General features: G+C 39.2%; 2 protein-coding genes across 3 annotated transcripts in view; both read left to right on the top strand.

Moving 5' to 3' along the window:
- polr2g (RNA polymerase II subunit G) overlaps positions 1-2,361 on the top strand; it is a 3,386-nt gene extending 1,025 nt beyond the window's left edge. The window contains exons 3-8 of the mRNA XM_020592465.1: positions 368-527; positions 946-996; positions 1,102-1,167; positions 1,492-1,563; positions 1,732-1,765; positions 2,034-2,361. Coding sequence (XP_020448121.1) covers positions 368-527; positions 946-996; positions 1,102-1,167; positions 1,492-1,563; positions 1,732-1,765; positions 2,034-2,047 — 397 coding nt within the window. The 3' untranslated portion in view covers positions 2,048-2,361. The remainder of the gene's footprint in view (positions 1-367; positions 528-945; positions 997-1,101; positions 1,168-1,491; positions 1,564-1,731; positions 1,766-2,033) is intronic.
- Positions 2,362-2,587: 226 nt separating this feature from the next.
- On the top strand, positions 2,588-11,090 carry eef1g (eukaryotic translation elongation factor 1 gamma). 2 transcript variants are annotated; one of them, XM_020592439.1, is made up of 10 exons: positions 2,588-2,668; positions 4,131-4,289; positions 4,596-4,659; positions 5,276-5,418; positions 5,594-5,737; positions 6,564-6,693; positions 7,016-7,220; positions 8,041-8,213; positions 10,262-10,386; positions 10,737-11,090. In XM_020592439.1, the coding sequence occupies exons 1-10, from the start codon at positions 2,657-2,659 to the stop codon at positions 10,893-10,895; spliced, it is 1,314 nt and encodes a 437-aa protein (XP_020448095.1). In that variant the 5' UTR covers positions 2,588-2,656; the 3' UTR covers positions 10,896-11,090. The 2 variants fall into 2 exon arrangements, with proteins under 2 accessions (XP_020448095.1, XP_020448086.1); XM_020592430.1 differs by lacking the exon at positions 2,588-2,668 and adding an exon at positions 3,940-3,996.
- Positions 11,091-21,913: the final 10,823 nt, after the last annotated feature.

The following is a 21,913-nucleotide window of genomic DNA, read 5'->3' as shown; positions in this document are numbered from 1 at the left end:
CTTACACATTTCTAGACAACAAATCCCTAAATATCTACCTAACTAAGAAAATACCTAACATAGTTAAACAGTAAGTTACAGATGTTATTTGACTGTAAAGTGTTAAACTGCCATTTTGTTGATGGTACTGAAATACAGTGAATCACAAACCACTGCAGAGGCATGTGCACACTCTTGAGGCATGAGTTTTGACTTAAAACAAAAGTTTAAAGTTTAAAAAAAGGAACAAGTCAGAGTAAATATCTGTTTTTTAATACCTCATAGCAGTATCAGCATGCAATACAAAGTTATTAATTTTATGTTTGGATTTCTATGTGGAAAAGCTGTGTATATACATGTGATTCATTTATTTGTGTCTCCCCTACAGGTATGGCTTTGTCATTGCAGTCACCACCATTGACAATATTGGGGCAGGTGTAATCCAGCCAGGCAGAGGGTTTGTCCTCTATCCAGTCAAGTACAAAGCCATTGTGTTCCGCCCGTTTAAAGGGGAAGTGGTGGATGCTGTGGTCACTCAGGTTAACAAGGTGAAGGACAGTAGAGTACAGGTTTACTGGACATTATGTATTATGTACTGTGAATGTCATTCTTACTTCCAAATGTATACATTTTCTTCTGATATGTCTGAATAGTATTAAACATGATTTTAATGACTAAAACTCATATTTATGTTTTCTGATTAACTGAGTTAAAAATGTAAAACAAGACAACAGTGTTTTGTAATATATATATAATATTAATTATATAAATAACCATGAAGTTCATAATTTTGGCCAAGATAATTAACACATCTGTTTATGACTACATATTGGCACATGCCAAGTCTAATACAATTCTCCACTGTTGAGGTGTTATAACTGTAAATGTTCTTCAGACCTATGTTTTGAGTATGAAGTGGCAAATAACTTTTGTGCCTAATTTAAATTATAATTCCATTTCTTTCAGGTTGGATTGTTCACAGAAATTGGTCCCATGTCTTGCTTCATCTCACGTCATGTGAGTCAGTGTAACAGCTATAGTTTTTGACTGAATTAGTTGCCTTTGATATGCTCTTTTATTTACATCTTATATATTTTCTGACAAGTAAGTTTCTTTTTGCAGTCCATCCCCTCAGAAATGGAGTTTGACCCCAACTCCAATCCTCCTTGTTATAAGACAGTTGATGAGGTAAGGATATTCATTATTTTGTATTACCAGCCACTTGTATGTAAAATTGTGCTTTTTTTAACAAGTGTTTCCAAAAGTAAATAAAATTTTGACCTGAAAATAGTTTTCACACTTGGCCTTTAATAACTTTTAAAATTAAGTGAGTGCATGTAAAAATTCTGGAAATTATAGGTTTACTGGTATCTGAGGTATTTTTCAGGAAATGCAAGTGAGTAAAGGTAAAACATAAAATTTTATGTCAAATTCTGTTTATAACATTGCTGTGGTTCCTCTCATTTTATTGTTGCTGCATTTTGCATTTAAAGATATTCTCCTCTTTTCAAGGACATTGTAATCCAACAAGATGATGAGATCCGACTAAAGATTGTGGGCACAAGAGTGGACAAAAATGACATTGTAAGTTTTTATTTATTTTTTATTATTTTTTAATTACAACCATATATTTCATTGATTTATAATTTTAAAAAAATACAAAAAAGCTGTGAGTGCATTCCATGTTATATAGTTTATATAAATGATGCATGTTCATTTAAAGATGTAAAAAAATGTTTTACCTTTTACCAGTTTGCAATTGGATCTCTCATGGATGATTACCTGGGTAAGTATTACACCACAGAACATTGTCATGCAGGTGGTAGATTTTCTTATTAGATGGGCAGGAATTAATAAAATGCGTTGCATAATGTAAAATTATTCTGTACACTAAGGAAAATTTGATTTCACAGTGTGATAAACAGGCCTTTTATTGTTTCAGTTATATTATTCCAGTTAAAATAGAACAATTTTATGCTTACACTTTATAAAATGTATAATTTTCTGTTTTGTGATTTAGTGATTGTTGAACTTGCCTTCAACTTTATTTCCAGGTCTTGTGAGCTGATGCATCCCAGAAGGACCACATTTCACATGGGACATTTTATGTAGTTGCCTAGTTTTTTTTGGATATGAATATTTTTCTGCTCTGATTGATATGATGTGGTGAATCCTCATAGCTACAACACTATAGTATTATTTTTACCACATTAGTAGGTTTTTATAGGTGCATACTTCAAAGGCAGCTTTGTCATAACATTGATATGCTAAATTGGCAGTAAACATGGTAAATGATAGCAAAGTAACCCATACAACCCTTACAGTGTCTGTCGTATAGAATTAATAATTTCCATCTTCCATGTTTTTTATGGGCTTATACTATAATAAAATATTTAATTTGTTCTTATATATTTGGTTTTTGTCTGTGCTTAAGAATCTCTGTATGTTAATATGTCTACAGAGTATCAGTATTTGTTTATGTTACAATAATTTTGATGCTTTTACTGCAATTTTGTGACTACCTGTTAATATTTACGCATTATAGCAGATGACGTGTTGAAATGAGGCAAAGCATTCCAATATATGTGAACGTGGAAATTTCAAGGGCGCGCACGTCTTCTTGCCGTAAATACGTCAGCCGTGCGCGCCCTCGGTCTTTCTTTCTCTCGTCCTGAAGATGGCGGCAGGGGTGAGTAAGATGGAGAAAAGGATAGGCATGAATCGTCCTTTAAACTTTCCTGACACAATCCAACGAAAATCATATCCATCTGCGCTCTTACTGAGCACTTTTGCACGTAAACATTTTTCTCTGTTTGTTAGGTAGTTGTAATACAGTTTATTCGCAAAGAACTCCATTCATTGTTCTTCCTAACCGAGGTTAGCTCGCTGTCCTGACGTTGCAATGTAACTGAATGACGCCCCTTTCCTGGCCCAGACTTGTGCCACGTTATCTTAGGTGTTCCAATGCTGTAACGTTAAAAACTTTCTTACATTTATATGGTTATATGTAACGACAGTACTCAAGGACTACTGCTGCTAGCCTAAAAGTTGCCTTATGTTCGTCGTTATAGTTTAAAGCTGTGCAAATTGACTCTTGTTATATTACAGGCAATGATGACTAGTTAGCATTTAAAGCTAGGTAATGGCCACGTGAATATAACATGTTTTTAAAAAGTACTTTTAGCTATGGCTGCCAGGTTAGCTTTATCTTAAGACGTTTTCCAGCTTCACCCTGCCCTCCATACTGCTCAGTCCTTTATTAAATGGTCTACAATTCGATTTGGGTGGCATCCTTTATTTGTGTTGAGAGCACCGAGTCATCTTTTAACTTGAGAGATGCATTTAACGTAACTGCGCTTACGACGCATTTTAGCTAACATTCTGTTAAAATTAACTGAAAATATAAATGATCGTGTAACGTCTTCAGTTAATGTAACTGCATAAAACTAAAGTCAAACTTCTCAACATTCTAGCTATATATGATGTTGGTCATTAGTTTTAGATTTACTTTAGCTAGCCAAAAGAGCGCTAGCGGTGCAGATTTACCCGTGTTGCTATATTGCCTTCTCGGGGACCTTTTCTCTCAGTTGTAAATGCCAGGTGCACCTGGATTTTTACGGCGTTTCATCCTTTTTAGTTAATATAGCCATGGTTATTAGTTCGTTCCTTTCTCAGCCAAGTAAACATTTAATGCTATAAACACGTTCGTTACCGTACTTCCGTCCTTCACAATAAGATCCTGTATTTTACAGGGATAAAGAGTGTCGCCCAAGGGCAACTTTAGCTTTCTCATTGCTCTTTTTCAGTAATTTTGGTATAGTACTTAGACATCTACATCTTTATGTGTTTGGATTAAGTTTCATAGGCAGATTCTTTAACATAAATTAATTCTACTTACACTTGGGTTGGGATCACCAAAAATACCGGCAAATGTGCAAGATCAGATGTGTCTATGAAAGGATCAAATCAGCTCACATGGTCCGTGAGAGTACACAGTTGCACTATACCAATTTGGGGGTAGGGGAGAAGGGGATCTGTTTCTGTTGCCAGAGTACATGCGTTGTTAAAACATTGAAAATTGCTATAAGAAATTCATTAGTTAAAATGCATTTGATTGTTAAAAAGTTAAAGTGTTGTCTCCCCTCCTTCAGAGTCTGTACACATATCCAGAGAACTGGCGGGCTTTTAAGGCCCAGATTGCAGCCCAGTACAGTGGTGCTCGCCTCAAAGTTGCAAGCAACACCCCTGCCTTCACCTTCGGGCAGACGAACCGTAGTCCTGCCTTCCTCAGCAACTTCCCTCTGGGCAAGGTTAGTGCATCTGGTTTCGTTGATTAAATTGTGGGTTGCTCCAGTTTTGCGGTTCTGATCAGCCTAAATGTCCTCCTTTTTCAAAGTAGCTCTTGTTTCAGTGTCAGCAATTAATGTGGCTGAAACAGTTTGTGGAGTTGTCTGTTGTGAACTCATTAACCAATTGTAAAGTTGAAATAAATAGAACTGGTTTGACTACATCATTGTTGTTTGCATGCCATATCTATTCATGGACTTAATTTCTTGATTCTCTGTATAAAAACATACTCATGGTGTAAAATTTTTCATTTCTGCTATTGTTTGTAGGTACCTGCCTTCGAGGGGGATGACGGCTTCTGTCTATTTGAGAGTAATGCCATTGCTCACTACCGTAAGTCTGCAAATCATTAAGTGGTTAATTTTTTTGGCTTATGTGCTCTCAGTTTGGTGTCACCCAGCAGGTTTATATTTATAGTTTATTGAAAGTCTTAAAGGAGATTCAGTATCATAAATGCCATCAGGTTTAATGGACATAAGCATTTTGTCTTACACAAGTGTTTATCACAGGTCTAGGATTTGTGGTGGAATATTTCAGTCAAGTCAGCAAAACATTATTAAATTCACAAGTCACTTTTTAAAAATGCAGTAGGTCTTTCTCATGGCAGATATTTGGATTGTTCTTTGTGAAGAAAGCATGCCTCCATTCCAGGTGAGCCACAATTGTGAGCACCTCATGTTCAGCACATGGGTCTCTGCTTACCTAAATGGAAAACAGTTGTTAGTTACAGCAGTTGGTCTTTTCAGATGTTTGACATTTCTCTTGCGCATTTATCTGTCCGACTGTTTAAACTACTTAGAATTTGTAGCTGTATTTCTATGCTTCCCTTTAAAGGGGATATCAGAATGTTGAAATACAGAGTTAATGCCCTAAAAACTCACTGTATGTGTTCATTGGACACATTGTGACTTTGATTTCTGAAAAACACTTTTCTTTTTTTTAACTGCAGTAAGCAATGATGCCCTGCGTGGTGCCACTCCCCAGGCTGCAGCCCAGGTGCTGCAGTGGGTGAGCTTTGCTGACTCAGAGATCATCCCTCCAGCCAGTGCATGGGTCTTCCCCACTCTGGGAATCATGCAGTTCAACAAGCAGGTATGTAGCTCAGCGTTTTCTGGCCAAGCTAAAGACTTAAATGATTATTTGGTAGCTGTGGTAGAGGATGAATGCGGGTTGGTCAGAGTACAACACCCTTGGCGTTTAACTATATAGCAGACATTGGATTATTGTGTAAACCTGCATAGTCTTCTATTTGCTTGTGTCTGTCCAGGCCACAGAGCAGGCCAAGGAGGATGTGAAGCGGGTTCTTGCAGTGCTGAATCAACATCTGAACACCCGTACGTACCTTGTGGGGGAGAGGGTCAGCCTTGCTGACATCACTGTGGTCTGCTCCATGCTCTGGCTCTACAAACAGGTATGATATACACACAACAGGAAAAAGGTGGTTTCACATTCAGCCACACGCACACACTGGTCAATAATTATGACATTTAATGAAGTAAGACTTGATCTACTTATATTTGAGTCAGGATGCTTTCCAGAAGGCCCTGGTGGTGCAGCAGACCAAAATGCAGCTGGTAGAAATGACTAGGGCTGAAACAATTCCTCAAGTATCTTAAGCAACTTGATTACTAAAATTATCATTACAAAATGCTTTGCCATGTGTGATTTGCCCTATTTGTAACCCATTTTCATCTGAAGAATTATTTCTGCTTTTTAGCAATGTCTAATTCATGCTCAGCTCTCTCACCCGCCTGGTTAATGCCAACTCATTTTTGGGCTAATGCTCCTAGTTAAAGAAAGACCTAATTGTGGGTTTCAACCACTTCAGCTTGTATATTATCACCTTAAATAGGCCGCAATTTAAATCTTGCATCACAAGCAGCTGTCTTTTATTGAATTTTAAATGCTCAGAAATAGCTTCCCATCACTCTTTTGCATTTGATTACTGATAATGTGGTTGTGGTCGAAATATCAGTGACGTTCATGCCAGTTGATTTTCTGACAGTCTATGATATATAAGGAATAGTCGCACTGAACAGTAGACTGGCAGAATTCATAGTTGGGTACAGTCCTGTAAAATTGTTTCTTATTCAATTACTTTGTTAAGCTGTTGAATAATCAGCAGGATACCCGATTGCTAAAATAATTGGTAGCTGCAACCCTAGAAATTACTTACTACTACTTATTACTACTCTTATTAAGTGTGACTGCTGCATAACACCTTTCTACCTCCGTAGGTCCTTGAGCCTTCTTTCCGTCAGCCATACCCCAATGTGACCCGCTGGTTTGTCACCTGTGTCAACCAGCCCCAGTTTAAGGCTGTCCTTGGAGAGGTCAAGCTGTGTGAAAAGATGGCTCAGTTTGATGGTGAGTCCTCACTTTGTGTCGCATAGTTCTTAGGTGTTCAGCTGAAATAGCTACTGTCTTCACTTACTTTTGGAAAGGCTGTATTAAAAATGAAGTGACATTTGGACAGCATCCTTCTTGAAAATCGGGAAGGTGAATAGTTGTTGGGACAGGATTGCACTGAAAGAGCTGGGTTTACAACACTAAATATTAAATTGTGTGTAATATTTCAGTTTATTTTCCAAGTCCTAGCCAGAGAGTGGTCCCACAAAGTGCAAAAACAGACAGATAATTGGACCGTTTAACAAAATACACTTTTCATTGCATTGCTCTGTTTATCCAGCCAAGAAGTTTGCTGAGATGCAGCCCAAAAAAGAGACTTCTTCTAAGAAAGAGAAGGGAGGAAAGGAGGCAGCGAAGCCCCAGGAGAAGAAGGAAAAGAAAAAGGAAGAGAAGAAGCCTGCCCCAGAAGAGGAGATGGATGACTGTGATGCTGTTTTGGCAGCTGAGCCCAAAGCCAAGGACCCCTTTGCACACCTGCCAAAGAGGTAAGAAGCTCTTAATGCTTGCTTTGTCTGTAATGTTTTAGTATGCAGATTCTTTTATTGTTTTGACATTCAGGAATGGTCACAATTCGGGTTTGCAGTTAATAGACTTCTCAGTCAGCCTTAGCCAACCACATGCCATAGCCTGCATGTTTTTAATTCATCATAATCACCTCAGCAGACAATTTCTCTGAGTACTTCCCCTCTACTTAAAGCACTGCTAATAACTGGGTGGGCACAGTTGACATTCCATGGCACATTTGGAGCATTTGATGACCTATTGAGAAAACTGAATCAAGTCAAGATGTCAGTCTGCAGACCATGTGTTGTGAGGTGATAGATGTGTACGCCAATCAGGAAACTCCCCTCTGCTGGGGACAGATGGTCCCCTGTCTTTGGGCAAGGCAGTGTCCAGTCATGGCACAAAGTCTTAATCTGACGGGGGTAGAGAGACACAAGACCATATTCATCCCAGTCATCTCTGTTTCAGTGAGTAACAGGCTGGTTCATGCTGTGGCCACAAACGAGACTTCACACATGTCAGGTGACTTTTTAGGGCATTGAAAGATTGCTAAGATTTAGTGTGTTTTGGTTTTTTTTGTCGTCATGGGGCAACACTGACTTTTAAACATGTGGTGCAGTCAGTAACTGTCTTTATATTTTTATATTAGTGGGATAAATCTGAAGATGGTGTGCTAATTAGTTTGTGGCTTAGCTGTTTTGCTGTATCAAATTTCTGCACTTTGTCATTCTCTGCACCTTGTATGTACCAGCATCTGATATATATGACCTGTTCTTTTTTTGTTGGTTTGTTTTGTTTTAGCACATTTGTCATGGATGAATTCAAGAGGAAATATTCCAATGAGGATACCCTGACAGTAGCACTACCCTACTTCTGGGAGCACTTTGACCGTGAGGGGTACTCTATTTGGTATGGCCTGTACAAATACCCTGAGGAGCTTACGCTTGCCTTTAAGAGCTGCAACCTTATCACAGGTGAGGACTTCATCCAGCATCTTGATCTAAGAGAGATCAAGGAAGTAAATTTTTATGCTGTCATAAATTTCTTTCAGCCTTGTTATCCTTTTCCTTCGTGGCCTTACTTCTTTGATGGTGGGGATTCATGCCGTCTTCCTTTTTTCTTGTTAAATTATAACTGATGCTCCATTTATTCAGATTATAGTTCTTAAACTCACAACAATGCTTCCTCGTTTCTAAAGTTACAACTTTTCATCTTCCAGCTAGTGATGGGCCAATTCCCATTTTGTCATTTCCAATTCTGATACACAGTGCCGATTATAAGAGCTCTTTCACTGCAGTAAAACAATCAACACTAATAAAGTATTAAGTATGAATAATAAGTGCAACCACCAGATGGTCGGAGGCCAAGGAGAGCAACACTTCTCCAAATTATTGAACATTTACCAATCTCCACTTCTGGGGTAGAAATAAACATGTAGCTTTGGTTATGCAAGAAAACAATTTTACTATTTAAAATGTAGCTAATGTTAGGGCATTAATAGTTTATTATTATTAATAAAAAGAAATCTGTCTCACCTGTGTTTGTTCAGGGTCCAGTGAAGTGGCAGCTGAATAGAGGGATCACCTTCAGTGCTGCTCACATCTGATGTCCAAATATCAATTGTGATGCTCACAGCTTTAACATCTTCTAACTGCGCCGCTAAATGTCATGACACTCGGTTGTATAGTTCGGGTATAGCAATTTCTGAAGTGTCTTTTCTGGATGACAGGTTATACCTGGGCTCTGAGCGGTCCAGCAGGCAGCGAAATCTGACATTTTCCACTACAGATAGTGGTTGGTCATCAAGTATAATGAAGATGAGCAACTTCTCTGTAAACCCCTTAGCCTTTGTGTTGGCTGGTGGAGGTTTATGCATTTCTGGAAAGCATCTGTGAGAGTCTGCTACCTGGTGGTGTTTTCTTGTCTGCCAGCTAGCATGAACTCCTGGTATCTTTTCACATGAAATCTCTGTAGGCGCTTGATTAAATTGGTTGTATTGTATGACGCAGCCATACTTCCACCTTTCGGCACGCTGGCTTTACACACATGACAAGTAGCCGTTTTGACTTTATGCGTTTCCAGACTACAATATCTCCAAACAAATGGCATTTTAGTCAACCCAACAGCTAATATTATTTACTCAATTGGTTATAGACTGAAGTTGCCATGGGTTTATGGTAAGATGTGAAATGGAGTCTGGATCGTTGACATGTCGTGCAAGCTGCGGACTGGAATATGGATCGGCCCTGTCCATCCGATTCTTTAATATCAACCCGTAGGTCAAATCTTTAGATTCTGTAGCTATATAGACCCCAGACTCTTGAATCAGTTGAGGTGGTTTTGACCCGTATTTCATTCAAGCACAGCTTTGTTTTCAGATGCCTCAGATCGTGGTCAGGCAAATCCATAAGTGAGGATGAGTAAACAGGGTTTGGTCTTTGCTCAAGCCTGTTCTTATATTAGGAATAATTACATTTTTTTAAAAGATTACCTACTGCTTTCTTCAAAGTGTAGTTGAGTTGTCTTGGGTCTCAAGAGTTCTTGATAAAGAATACTTGGTAGTGTGGGCAGGCTAATACTCTGATCAGGACTTACCTGTGTTTAGAAAAAGCAGATGGTCCCCTGTCTTTGGGCAAGGCAGTGTCCAGTCATGGCACCGAGTCTTAATCTGACAGGGGAAGAGAAACTTGAGACCATATTCATCCCAGTCATCTCTGTTTCAGTGAGTAATAGGCTGGTTCATGCTGTGGTCACAGTAAAACAAGGCTGACCGTAGGGTACTGAAGTGTTGAACCCAACTACTCACCAGGTATTTCAGTTTGAGCCTTTGGGCTGTCTCTGAATGCTCATTAAAAAACCTATTTGAGGCTAGTGTTTAGTGAAGGCTTTTCAAACATTGGTGATAAACATGAGAGCTGTGGTCAGTGTGTCAGTACAGTTTCTCTTACATGTGGTGTTTTTTGTTTCAAATCACTGATTAAAATACTGATCATGTATCAAGCATTCTCAATGTTCTTAACAGGTATGTTCCAGCGCCTGGACAAACTTAGAAAGAATGCCTTTGCCAGCGTCATCTTGTTTGGCACAAACAATGACAGCAGCATCTCCGGTATCTGGGTCTTCAGAGGCCAGGACTTGGCCTTCACTGTAAGTGTTCAAGTGTAAACTCACTTTTCCACAACAATGTCCTCACCTTAAAAAGCTCCCTGCTTGTTTTTGAGCTCATTTGGGTCATTCGTGGATACTCACTATGAAAGACTTCTGCTTTGAAATGATTGGATGATGGACTCAGAGTATCAAAAGTGCAAAATTTACATTTGCGATGATGTAGGTTCAGTAGTTGTTTGCACTGCTGTAGTTTGTTTTTAGCTAAATTTTATTGCAGCTTAAGCTGGCATGAGTAATCTATCATCTGATGATCCCTGGTAGTGGTATATTTTCACATCCTCAAATGGAGGGTAGTTTCATTCCAATAAAATATTTGTATTTGCCTGCAGCTGTCTGAAGACTGGCAGATCGACTACGAATCATATGACTGGCGCAAGCTGGATCCAGACAGTGAGGAGTGCAAGACCATGATAAAGGAGTACTTTGCCTGGGAGGGAGACTTCAAGCATGTGGGCAAACCCTTCAACCAGGGCAAGATCTTCAAGTGAGAAGATGCTGGAACGTCTGAACGAAGGCACTCTGTGCTTCTGCTCTCCAAAACTTTAAACCTACTGACTCTAAGCCACCATGTGCTTAATTAACTGCAAGAATGACTTGGAATGACAGTGTTTTGAAGGCGAGTGAATTTTCTGTGGCCCCAGACTGGTTTGTTTGACCGAAATAAAACATTTTCCACAATGGTATCTATGGGATTTGATGTCTGTGATCTGCATGTTGTTTAATTTTTGTTTGTTTTGAGTGGCAACCCATCTACATATGCATTTAGTTACCTAAATCCTTTCCAGTCAAGAATACCAGTCAGATAAGAGACAGAGAAAATGTTGATGGTGAACACCATGATCAATAAACACTCGTAGAACAGTGCAACAGCAGTTGAAATTCTTTTGTTTTTTTTATCTCTAGAAGTTATAACTCTGTTCCAGCTAGGTTGATACCCAGCAACACGGTGTGGTTAGACACGCACCAGATTTGAAACTTTCAACCAGAAGAGGTAAACGCTGTTCAGCTTTGTATGAATTTACTGTGCACGTGTAACTTGCTACAGGCATTTTGTGCATCACTACCACCACTTATTTTGTGTAAATGAGTGAATACAGGATAGACACTAATTTTAAAGTCTACAACCATAAGAACTATATTTCCTCCCTCCCTTCTTTTTTTGGGACTGGTTGGTGTCCTTTGATCCCTGCAGAGGGCAGGCAAAGCCTTGCTAGGCATGTTGAAAGGAGAGACGCCACTGAGAAAATGACTGGGCTGAGTTCTGTGGTTTGCACAAATTAAGATGAGAATGTCGTGCTTTAAACTATGTCCTCTTGTTTTGCTTGTGCCTGCCCAAGGACAGGAGGAAGCCTGGAGCGAATCTTTATAACATCTCAGTAGGACACCAGAATGTTTAGTTATGTCATATTGTGTGAAATCCACTGAAATTGCATGTTCAAATCAGCCTTGATGGAAAGAGTAGAGCCTGCGCACTGATTAAAAGCTACAAGATTATTTCAGTAGGTAATGTTGTAAACAAGGAATGAATTATTTAGTTGACGTGACAGGTTACAAAAGTGTGTTGTGTGGTTTGACCACACCCCACTCATGCAGTGTTTCAGAGCCTGTTTCTGCAAGTTGGTAAGAAAAAACCTTTCCCATGAGAGGGGTACACTAGTGCATTCAGACTTCAGTCAATTGTTTGACATGAGGCTAAAAACCTTGTAGTTATTGAGGAAACTGTTTATGAAGCTGTGCTTGAGTTTTGTGTGCCTGGCAGAATTAATGTTGGACTGGAAAAAAAAAAGCTTGACTTAATTGGACACACCCAACCATTTGAATGTTTGTATAACAGTTTTGATCATTTGTTGTTGACTGTTCCCACACCTGCAGCCAGGTTTATCGTTTCACTTCTGTCATGGCTGATTTCTTTGTTCACATGTTCTTTGTTTGCAGTAAATAGCTGCCGGTTAAATAGGACACCTGGCCCAGCCCATATAATGAATGTTTTATTTAAGAGTCGCTGTAGTTGTAGTCCTATAGTAAACTTACATCCTTTTAATGAATGCCAGTTTTGAGATGTTCATTACTGTTTTAGCACAGCCAGTCTTTGTTTAATAACTGCATTTTAGAATACACTATACATCACTAAAGTTTTAAATCTTGGGTGGATCTCTTTCCTCTCTTGATACATGCACAACATGAGAGGAATTCATCCAGCAGTGAGTCATATGTGTCATTTTTTCCGACTTACTGTGATTCATGGTCATTTTGGCGCAACCATCTTCCACCACAGTGTTGAATCAGGGAGGCCATTTTAGTTTGTTCTGAGATCACATGGATATGTTCCCACAACAGCGGAGCAAGCACCCAAGACCTTGAGCACATGACTCACCCATCCTGTGGATCATGGTGGAAGAGGGCTGTAACTTGAGCAAATAACTTTAACTTCACCCACAGCAATGCAGCAGTTACAGCTAACCCTTCGATTGCTGAAGGAGTGGTATTACAAAAGCCTTTTAATCATGTGATCAAATGTGAATTTAATGTAAGTGGAGTAACCATGCAGTTTTAAGGCTTCAGGCAAGTCGTGTCAGGTTTTCAACACAAAAGTAGAAATATCAGGTACAATACATGCGATTTGTGTTTAGTAACTTCAGAGTTAAAAAGCTAAACTAAAGCAAGCCACAAGAACAATACACAGTCTTATGCCAAAAGCAACAGTTTCTCTTCCAGCTCTGCCAGCCTTCCTCCCTCTGGTCTTTATTTCTCTCTTAGCCACACACTCGTTGCTGCTTTTCCTTCCTCTCTCCAGGTCCTCACTCTTGGCAGTGTTTTTTTTTCTATGCATTGGAGGTGGTGGGGTGGGATCTTTTCTTAAAAGTACTTGCAGCAGTGAGCGCTGGTTAGGGGAGAGCACACAGAGAGGCTGTAGTGTTTCATCACAAACGGTCCCTCCATGGCTGTCGCCCCCCCCCAAAGGAGCTGCAGGCATGGTACGCATGTGCTGAGCATCTGGCAGTGCAAGACACAGATCTAGAAGAGAGTGAGGTGGTTGGTGAAGGGCTAACACTGGGGGCTCTGAGGCTGCAATTCAACGGTTTTCTCTAAAAACCTCATTGCAGATGCTATTGCTACAGAAGTTTCTCTTGAAGTGGTTTAGCTAAAATGACACAGTTACAACTATACAATAGAGTGTACAGTTTTTTAAAGGTTGTAACTGGGGCTGCAAAGTCAAATAGATATACAGCTCTGCTACAGTGTCTGGGCTTACAGTATTGTCAGCTGTAGGGATGTCTCTTAGCAATCAGACACAACACTAAGGCACCACACGTACGCAGTCCAACCCTCAAAGTTTTGTAGAGTTTTCCCTAGACTGGTGTGGTGAACACTAACACACACAGTAAATTATAGCAAATAGAATGGGGGCAGGAAAATTGATCTTTAGTCAGCACTTGAGGGCTACTTCGTTAACGCTTCTTGCGTTATAAGTACAGCCAAAGATGTGTGCATATACCAAGCTAGAATTCAAGCAAAGCTAAGTAAGGACTGACAAATAGGCTACATGTAAAACAGGGCATATGAAAAGTGTGCAAACTTGGCAGTGGTATAATGCATATTTACATGCTTTACAATTTGTTTTTAAGAAAGGTGACCTTCAGCTCTCAACCTTGGTTCCAAAGTGAGGGGAATTTTTTCCCATTCGTGCACTTAAAGAGGTGTGAACTGCACATATCCTGTGGCACTAAAATGCAGCATAGTAACGCAGTACTGGAATACAATGAGGGAGGTCAGAGGTGATTCGGATGACGGGGAATAGCTGCAAAAGACAGGGAAAGACAAGATATGAGTCATCAAGTAGGCATGGCTACACAATGCCTGCAAAGTAACATCCTTAAACAAATAATTGTTTAGACACAATATCATGATGTATTTCTTGGTGATTTTATGTTGTTCTGCAACAGAAGTTGTCAATATGTGAGGGGAGAGAAAAGTGCGTGACAAGAGGGAAGAGAGGAGAGGTACAGCAGAGGGAAAACAGGCTGCCCCTGCACTTTTGGACATGAAACCCCAGAGTTGCTTCTGGCTCATATTACCAGAATCTGTAGGTGGGGCACGAGGAGCGATGTTGTAGTAAGTAAACCAAACTCTAATACGCACTATCATGATGGTCATGAAATACTGATCACTGGCCTACTACAAACTTTAGTAACAAAAAATCTATCTATAGAAAAATAATTCCCTTTCATCATCCTTCCAGTTGCACTAATTACCAAACATTAGTACATATTATATTCAAAAGTTAGTCCTAACAGCAAACAACTTTACACTCTGTGGTTTGGGTGTGTACTGAACCACCTTTATGCAAATTTTCCCCAGGTTATCCATTATTTTCTCATGAACCATAAGTGCAAAGTCTCTTGTCGTAAACAGGTAGTTTGCAGGTATAAAAGCAAAGGTCAGCACATCTTACAGTAACCTACATTGTTTCAGCTTTTTTAGCCATTTAATAGACTTCATTTTGCTGTGTTCGTTTAAGCAAGACGCAGTTTAGAACTTAATGAGCAGACACCTCAGCCATGCTTGTGAAAGGAGCGATTGCCACTTCATGTATTAACTTGCTGGCGGTTTGTATCCCACCCATAGAAAGAGTTGGAGTGGTAGAACACTTACAGCTATGACTGGAATGTTTGGTTCTGAAAGGTACAATATCTTCTTGTACTGAAGCTCAACAGACGGGAAGTGAGCCACAGGGAGGAGATACTCTTGCAAAAGCCCCTTATTGCTGCCCTGGGATCAATAAACTACAACAGTTAAATAATGAGTGATTGTTAGGCATTATAAAGAGATTGCTCATGCATCAGGCATGAATGTGTCAGTTCTGTGGAGTTACTGCACTCTCCGGCGGCTGATGTTTTAAAGCATTTGGGGAACAGTAATACACCTGAAGATAGGTTTCTGTAACGTATCTGCTTTGTCTGCATAGTGTGAGACAGTGGCAAGACCGAACCTGTAAAAGCTGTTCCCAGCATCTGTCTTTGTCGACGAGTCTCATCTGCAGACATAAAAGAGCATTCAGGCTATATTGAAAAAACAGGAAGGGGAGGGGGCATCTCTAAAATAACAATTGCAAGCAAACTTTGTGTAACAAAGTAGAGCAGAATTCCCTACTGTTACAACCAGCTTTGTGGCATGTGATATTTATCCATACACACATAGGGCATTGCTATGGAAACACCCCTATAAGTACCTGCCCCCTTGCTTGTTATGTTGCCATAGCAGCCATCCCAGAATAGTCTGGGTTTTTTTTCTCCGTCCCTCCCTCGTGTTTGTGACTCACAACTCGCAGTGGAAACCTTCAGACTATCTCTTATTCCCCTTTTTCCCTTACATTCTTTTCTGCACCAAAGGGAACAACTCGCTTCTCTGAATCATCTGTGTGTGTGTATGCATGTGTGAGCAAGGGAGCACGGGCTGTGGGGAATTCCAAAAAGATTACCAATGATGAGTTACTATGGTGATGGCAAATATCAGACAGGGTGACCTGTGTTGAAATATAGTGTATCCTGAGTACTGCACAGTGTCCGTGAGCTGACTGTGATTTCTATGTAGTTGAACGTCTCCGTGGACATGCACTGCTCTCAACAGTTACTTGTTGTCCACTCTATTTTGAGAAGGTCCAGTTTGCCTACTCACAGGGCTCCAGGGCTCCAGGGCCATGATAAAATCACATGTGTATGTTGCATTCGGTGTAACAAGTGATGCATGCGGTAAGTGAGTTGAGGGTAAACAAGGAGATCGTCTGTCAGGTTCCTTTCCAAGTAATTTGTCAAGACTATGAAGGAGATCTAGTTTGCACTGCTAATTAAATGACCTTCAGTTACAGAGGTTTGGCAGTTTCTCAACTTTTATAGTAATTTTACTAGTCAGAAAATTTCTAGTCATACTTAAACATCAGCGGTTTCACTGAGAGAAAAGGCATAAAAGAAGAAGTCAGTGTTTTTCACTCTGATGATTAAGAATTTGTTCAAACAGAAAGAGCTGACAGGTTATATTTAAAGTTGAGTAAAAATATTTGAACAATTTTATAAGGAGTAGTGGAGACATATTCTGATCCTTTCCTTAGTAACAGCAAGCTATACCACACATAGTTAGAGAGCTAGTGGTCTGTTTTTGTAGTTTGAGAACACTGAATATTGGACTCTGTCATCATCCATTGTTTAAATTGGCACGTTTTTAAATTTGCTGTATCAGCATCAAAGGAGATGATGTCACTGTTCATCACCTGTTTCAAGCCTGTTGTAAAAGGACATTCTGCAAAATGTGCTTGAATTATTGAAAGGAAAAGTCCTCAATAGGCAGCGGAATGGCCCCTGTCTGCATAATATTATTATATATATGACTGAATCATTTCTGATACATCGATGTGGAAGGATGTTTTTAAGTCAAACTTTTATAAAGACTAGATTTCACTTCTCAAGAGAGAAGATTTCACACAGAGAGTAATGATTATAATGCAAAGAAAATTGTGCAGCACAGTATTTCAGTAATTCATAATGTATTAATCTTGCTTAGACTTAGTTTACTAAAATATTTTATAAAAAAAATATGAAATTCAGGTTGTTCTTTAGCAATTTAAACCTTTTTTCTACTTTATTGCATTGCCCCAGATTATATGGTATTGCATGGCATTTGATTACATTTACATTCTGCTCATGATGCATATGAAATAGGAGTGGGGCCACTGCATACAATTTATGTGAATTCCAGCCTTTATCTCAGAACTCTGACATTATAGAATTCTGACATTCTGACAGAATTCGGAGAATTCTCACATTAAAGTCACAATTCTGAGTTTAATGTCCGTATTTAAATAAAGTTTATACAGTGGCCCCACTCTCTTCTGTACAAATATTATTGAGGGGACCTAACAACAACCTGTGGAGTCAGTTGATCACTTTGATTTAAACTCTGAAGAAAAAAACAGCAACAGTTTAAAATGTCAGCTAATGTGTTTAACCCATTTATATTAACCGCACACATGAGGAATACAGGATAACGTGCAGAAATTGTTTGTACTTCTGAGCTGTTTGTTGTCGTCCTGGGTGAAGGACTGAGAAAAAGCAGTTGCTACAGCTTATCATGCGCGACACAGTCTTTATACTGGAGGAAGGATGATTTTTATTTTTAATTGTTTTCTTTTTTGTGCCTTTGTTTTGATGCTCTGATTCATGAGGGCCTCCATTTGTGCTGCTTAATTTTGCAGCATTTTTGACTCATCTTCAACAACAGTGCATTCATTCGTTTATGAAGAACACAAGCTGAATCTGTAACATGTTTCCTTTGACTTCTTCAACACTGACAATGCCTCTTTGACAGCATTTATCAAACTGGGCCCGCAGCATTGGGCTAGTGAAACACAATATTGTCAATGCTGCATTGTGTAAAAAAAAACCTAATGAAGATGGTACAAAGAATCCATCTATTTGCAAACAGTCTTGGTTGTGTTGTAAAGTGCCGGTTTTTAACAGTGGTCTCTCCAGATGCAAACCGGAATGTTTTAGGTTTACTGACATTTTCGAGCCAGCAGAAATGCACCACGCAAGATTAATTTCAGCTTTGCTGTTCATGCAAATTACTGTTTTGTTTTGGATTACTGCCAATAAAATATTTAACTCATCATTTTCATTGCTTTCATTCAGAATGGAGGCACTAACACAAACATGCTACAGAATTATTTATTTACCGATTGCATGTGCTTCCAAAATATATTTGTAATATAGTCACCTGTAGGAAACATACAAAAATAAAAGAAAAGATAAGAAAAAGACAAAGAAGAGCTGCAAACACTCACATTCTCAAATGTGTTTTGGAATAAAACCCTTCTATTGTATCTCATGTTGTTGCATATTATCTTGATGACTCACACATGGGCCATTTTCCAAGTACGCCACTTGCAATGTCTGAATTTAGGAAAGGATTTTTGTCAGTAATTGTGACAATTTGCATGTATAATGCAAGAATTTTCTCTCACCTAAACACATCCTAACATTTATCAGCTATTTTCAAAGCTACTGTAAATTGTTGCATCATGTTCAGGTAGTGTTGGTCTTTAAGTGTCCTGTGACAAAGTAGCGACCTGCCCAGGGTGTTACCCCCACCCCACCCCCTGTGATCCAATTCAGGATAAGCGGTAGTGATAATGGATGGATGGATGGAGGTTTAGGTAGTTCTTTATTTGATTAAACTAATGTTGCACAATCAAATGTGCAATTCCCACCCATATCTGACTCCTATGTCTATAGGCTGAGCCAGACAGTTGCTCAAACAGACTAACAGGACTGAAATAATGCAATCCAGGTGTGGTGTCACTTTTTCTTAACTGTATCACTAGTTATAGATTTACCCAGACCAGTGCCATGTGACTTCCTTTATGCTACAGGAGACAATAATGTACACAAACAAGCACACACATGCACACATTCAACCATCCATGCATCTAATCCTCCCCTCTACAGTCTGAGCTGCCCTGTTTTCATTGTAGTCATGGGCTGTGACTCATCGCACATCTGAGCCAAGCTATTTGTGCTGGTTCACACTGGCTGACACACCTAAGACCAGAAAACACACCTATTTCCACATATCCTTGTGTTCAACTAGAGTGACCTGCCACAGAGTAGTGACTGGCAGAAGTTAGTGAATTTGTAAAAACATGCACTAGATGTGCAAAATATTTGGGACATCTCTCTATTATTATTTTTTTTTTACTATTGCACAATCCACAGTTTATTTGTCCTACCCTTATTCTTCTGCTTATCTTTATTTTGATCTCCAACACCTACTGTGGCCTTGATTAAGGCCTAATCATTGAGTGATGAAGTTTTAAATTTATATTTACCTCATCAGTTTAAGAATGAGTTACTGTGCATAAACTTGGCCATTCTGAGCAATAAAGAACAGTATGTTTACTGTGAGATTGTTTGGTGACACTGAACATTAAAAAGGTGCAAAACAAGCAGCGTAAAGTTTGGAAAGGTGTCCTTCTGTTTACATGCTCACACATCATAAGACTTGTTCGTCTCAATTGCTCAAAGCTGAAACTGTTCTTCAAAGGCAACAACAGCCACACCTCAATGGCAAAAAATCAACCATGCGCAGAGCTGAGCAAATAAGCACAGGAGCAGTACACTGTTTCTAGAAGACAATGATCCATTAAGTTAATGCTGCAATGCATATCTATAGCTATAAACTCTGTAGAAAAGCACCAGGCCATTACTTCACAAAGGGCAACATTTGGACAACATAACTAATCTCTGCAAAGTTATGCAATGACGTGCTTCCAGACATTTCTGAGCCCTACAGTAATGTTTTATGTTAGGAACATTTACAATGATTTGTTTGAAACACTGTTACCATAAAGCAACACCACACTTTATACCAGAATTCCAGCTTATCTCACATATGGCCAGGAATACTCTTTTACTTTTATCTCAGCATGCACACATTTACAGACAAATGCACAAACAAACAGTGGGCCTCCTTTTTGTGGAAGAACTGCTCCCTGTTTTTGAGAGAAAAGAAAATCAGAGTTCTTTTGACTTATGAAAATGGGTGTGCACATGTACATAGAAGCGTGTGTGTCTGTGCCGTTCCCTGTTCACTTCTCTCTAAGCCACGCAGTAACATCCTCTGTGTTTGTTCTTTTCCTTTTGTTTTTTATCTCATGAGCATGGGTGTGACATGTGGACAAGGCAATAAGTTAAATCAAGGATGTTGAACGTTGGTGTGAGAGGTGAACATGCACACATACATGGACAACCCACATGATATCCTATTTGCAAAACTGGACGCTCACACCCATCTGAAATCAACTCTTCCCAACCAAAGATACTTGTAAACCAGGGGACACCATGAGGCTGTATGTGGAAAAACTCAGCTAATTAAAATAAAATCATGGTTTGATTTAAAAATATATCTAACTTTAAATGGGTCACATTAATGCATAAACAGTTCAATTAGTTAGATACAAATAATATAGATAAAAGCAATGACTGATATTCATGGTCACAGCCTGCAGACATATTAGACATACTAAAGGAAAAACCTGAATCAATGAGTGGACTCTTGCAGGATGGCTGATGCCCCCATCCATACAGCAGGAGAGGGGGGTCACCTTATGGTTTGATAAGGATGGAAATCATGAATGCATGCTATGGCCTTCACACTCACCTGATCCCAACCCAACTAAACTCCTATAGGACAGCACATGGAAGCCCACGGCGGCCCAACACTTTACTAACACACTTTTTATGTTGGGTTTTATTTTAATTTGTCACCCGTCTTCAGCCTATGCAAAAATAATGTCATTCCCATCAGCCTTTGCTCCACGTCGTGTTTAATCCTAGCTAGCAAATGTTAACATACTTAAGCAAGATGGCGAAAACGATGAACATTTTACTACACATCAGCTTGTTAGGACAGTCATTGTAATGGCGGCAGCATTCAGCCTAGCTGACAGCACTGCAGAGGCAGGCGGGCACACGCCTGCAGGCATGTCACGCGCTGTGTGCTTGTACAGGCTAGGTGTGTGACAGGGGCACCAGTAATTAAAATGGGATTTTAAAAAGTAAATAAAATAATAGTCTTATTCATAGAATTTTAAAAGAAATACAACACACAACCTTTGTTTGGATGGCACCTAGCAGGCCTCAGCAGGTAAACTACGGCTCCTGGCATTTAAGAATGAAATGTCCTCAAAAAGAGAAGTGTGTTGCAGATAAAAGGACAAAAAAGGAGAAAATGCGGGATTTTGTTGGCGTTTCGCTTAGTTGCAGGTATGTTTGGTATTGTTAGGCTGCCATTATCGTGAGTAGCCACAGTTTAGCTCTGTCTCCTTCAGTAACTTGAATGGAAACTCTGCTTTCAGACTCACAATGACCGAAAACGTAAACCGGAACCAGTTTTCTCCTTATTTCATTATTTTTGCTCTGGCAATTCACATGATTCACACATCAGCAGAGTCATACCGGTGTCTTTCCAGATTGAGAGGGTTCGTTGCGCAATTTACACATGTGGCACAACAAGGGCAACTTTATTAATTCTTTAAATCTCCTGGTGTGGCTTTGTGATCTCACAGTAACCTTATAAACCTAAATGCGGTTCTGTTACATACAGGCTTACAATTTGTAGAGTGGAATTATTAGGAGCAGTATAAGGAATTTAGTTTTCATCCTTGGCACAGTGTGCATGCATTGAAGTTGTTTGGTTTCCTTTAATATGTTGCTATTGTATAAATTGAAAATTGCTTCAAATATATGGCGGGCTTGGAATAAAAGGACCCGAGGAATGTCTGAAATAGTAATGGAGTAAATAAATAAGTAATTGAAAATTATGTGTAATAAATAGTAAACAATTTTAGCTTCTGTTAGTGGCAGCAGTACATATGCAAAGTTGTACAAACCGAACTAAGCACTGACATTTTAATTGTGTGGAACACTTTAATAATAATAATATCAGTTTTAAAATA

This window comes from Monopterus albus, unplaced genomic scaffold (genome assembly GCF_001952655.1).
Source record: "Monopterus albus unplaced genomic scaffold, M_albus_1.0 scaffold2.1, whole genome shotgun sequence".
Taxonomy (NCBI): domain Eukaryota; kingdom Metazoa; phylum Chordata; class Actinopteri; order Synbranchiformes; family Synbranchidae; genus Monopterus; species Monopterus albus.
Note: the sequence above shows the minus strand (reverse complement) of the source record. Positions and strands in the feature narration are given on the sequence as shown.

What these genes read in the sequence shown, in the direction of transcription:
- eef1g (XM_020592430.1), top strand. Translation starts at nt 3,955, where the DNA reads ATGGTCCGTGAGAGTACACAGTTGCACTATACCAATTTGGGG. An exon ending in TGCTCTGGCTCTACAAACAG is followed by an intron (nt 5,738 to 6,563) that starts GTATGATATACA and finishes CTACCTCCGTAG; the next exon opens with GTCCTTGAGCCTTCTTTCCG. An exon ending in AAAGATGGCTCAGTTTGATG is followed by an intron (nt 6,694 to 7,015) that starts GTGAGTCCTCAC and finishes CTGTTTATCCAG; the next exon opens with CCAAGAAGTTTGCTGAGATG.